The 2,173-nt window shown below is 43.5% G+C and overlaps 1 protein-coding gene across 1 annotated transcript in view; it reads right to left on the reverse strand.

Annotated features, from left to right (window-relative positions):
- LOC122552160 (serine/threonine-protein kinase N2-like) overlaps positions 1–2,173 on the reverse strand; it is a 122,039-nt gene that overhangs the window by 33,234 nt on the left and 86,632 nt on the right. Inside the window, exon 5 of the mRNA XM_043694680.1 lies at positions 1,377–1,522. Within this exon, the coding sequence (XP_043550615.1) occupies positions 1,377–1,522 (146 nt within the window). The remainder of the gene's footprint in view (positions 1–1,376; positions 1,523–2,173) is intronic.

Raw genomic sequence — 2,173 nt, forward strand, 5'->3', positions numbered from 1 at the left:
ATAGCCTCCACATGTCTGCTGTGCCCTTTCTGTGGAACAATTGCTCCCAGTCTGTACTTCCCAACTCCTGTCTGATAGCGTCATAATTTACTTTTCCCCAATTAAATATATTCCCTCAGTAACTGCTCCTTTCCATCTCCAAGGCTATGGTAAATGTGAGACAGTTGTGGTCACTAACACCAAAGTGTTCTCCCACTGCGAGATCTGACACCTGTCCTGGCTCGTTGCCAAGCACCAAATCCAAAATGGCCTCTCCCCTCATCGGCCTGTCTACATACTGAGTAAGGAAACCTTCCTGAACATCCATGACAAAAACGGCTCCATCCAAACCATCTGCACTAAGGAGGGTCCAGTCGATATTGGGAAAGTTGAAATCACCCATAACAACAACCCTGCTACATCTGCATTTTTCCAAAATCTGCCGGCTTATGAGTTCATCAATCTCCCTACTGCTACTAGGGGGTCTGTAGAAATCCCCCAATGAGGTGGCTGTTACCTTGCTGTTCCTAACTTCCACCCAAACTGACTCAGTAGACAAACCTTCCTCGACAACCTTCGTTTCTGTAGCTGTGATGTACTCTCTGATAAGCAATGCTACACCCCCTCCTCTTTTTCCACCCTCCCTGTTCTTTTTAAATGTTCTAAGCCCTGAAACATTTAGCCACCATTCCTGCCCATGTGAAACCCACGTTTCCGTTATGGCCACAACATCATAGTCCCAAGTACTGATCCATGCTCTCAGCTCATCAATCTTATTTCTGACACTCCTTGCGTTAAAGCAGACACACTTTAACCGATCCCTTTGTTTCATTACTTGAGAAACTTTCCCAATAGATTCATTACGTCCTGTCACTGCCCCATCTACAACTAGCTCCCCATCTCATGTGTGTAGTTCTGATTCCCACCCCCTTGCCGAATTACATGAGCAAATCTTCCACCCAGGACATTTGTACCCTCCAGTTCAAGTGCAGCCATCCTTCATGTACAGGTCCCACCTTCCCAGAAGGCATTTATAAATGTATTGCTGCTAGCTAACTAATCAATCAAGCACTTTGCAAACCCCTTTCTTTTTTAAATTTCAGATACTTGCTTTTCTTCCACAGTACCTGCCTAGAATTTAAAGATAAACAAAGGATATATTGGAAAATCATTTGAACTGGCCAAACGAAAAAGGATGGGTTATTGAATTATAAGCTGTTGTGAACAATAAGTACTAGTGTGGATTACAATACAACAGCCTGTGATAGTTTGATGAAATATCAATACAAGCTCAAAGCCATAGCAGTCTGGGTGGAAGGAAAGCTCAAAGTGGACTGCAGTCATGTAACGGACAAACCAACACCAAATAAATGATCCACTATTTTCTGCTATTTTACCTCAGACAGGGCTTTCTTATCATGAACCTTGGCCGACCCCAGCAGGCGGAGGACATTTTTTGCTCCTTCCAATACAGCATGTTCCACCCGAAAGTGATGCCGCAACTCTTCAATTCTCAGTTCAAGGTGACTTAGCTCTGCTTTCACTTTAAAACAAAACAAAATAGCCACATATTAACATACGCAATCTGTGTTAAAACAGATTTATCCCATCTTCAAACAGAAACAGCGCTCCCGGTCACGATCATGTGTGCAAGTGTGCTCACTGCTACGAGGAGAAAGTGAGGGCTGCAGATGCTGGCGATCAGAGTCGAAGAGTGTGTTGCTGGAAAAGCGCAGCAGGTCAGGCAGCATCCGAGGAGCAGGAGAATCGACGTTTCAGACACTGGCCTTTCATCAGCTCATAGTGCTTTTCCAGCAGCACACTCTTCAACACTGCTCCTTCAAGGAAATACACAATTCTCACAGATTTCCATCAGTTCTAACTTACTAACAGTTCAAGCTCATTTTTTTTTTTACATTGATATAAATAATCCTTTCAAAATCCCAACCATCAAAATACAAATGGGACAAACCAGATGTTAGATATTGGGTGGCAATTGCAGGGAATTTGGATGGAAAAAATGTAATCAGTTTGCTCTTTAGGTCCAAGATACTTTTGATTGACAGAAAACCACTTGACATCATAGGGGGGAAATTGGGAGTGAGAGTGAGAGAGAGAGACAGACAGACTGAAAGAGTCAGAGTGAGAGAGAGAGATAGAGAGACAGAGAGAGACAGAGACACAGAGAGAGGGA

Source organism: Chiloscyllium plagiosum, chromosome 8, assembly GCF_004010195.1.
Source record: "Chiloscyllium plagiosum isolate BGI_BamShark_2017 chromosome 8, ASM401019v2, whole genome shotgun sequence".
Lineage (NCBI taxonomy): Eukaryota > Metazoa > Chordata > Chondrichthyes > Orectolobiformes > Hemiscylliidae > Chiloscyllium > Chiloscyllium plagiosum.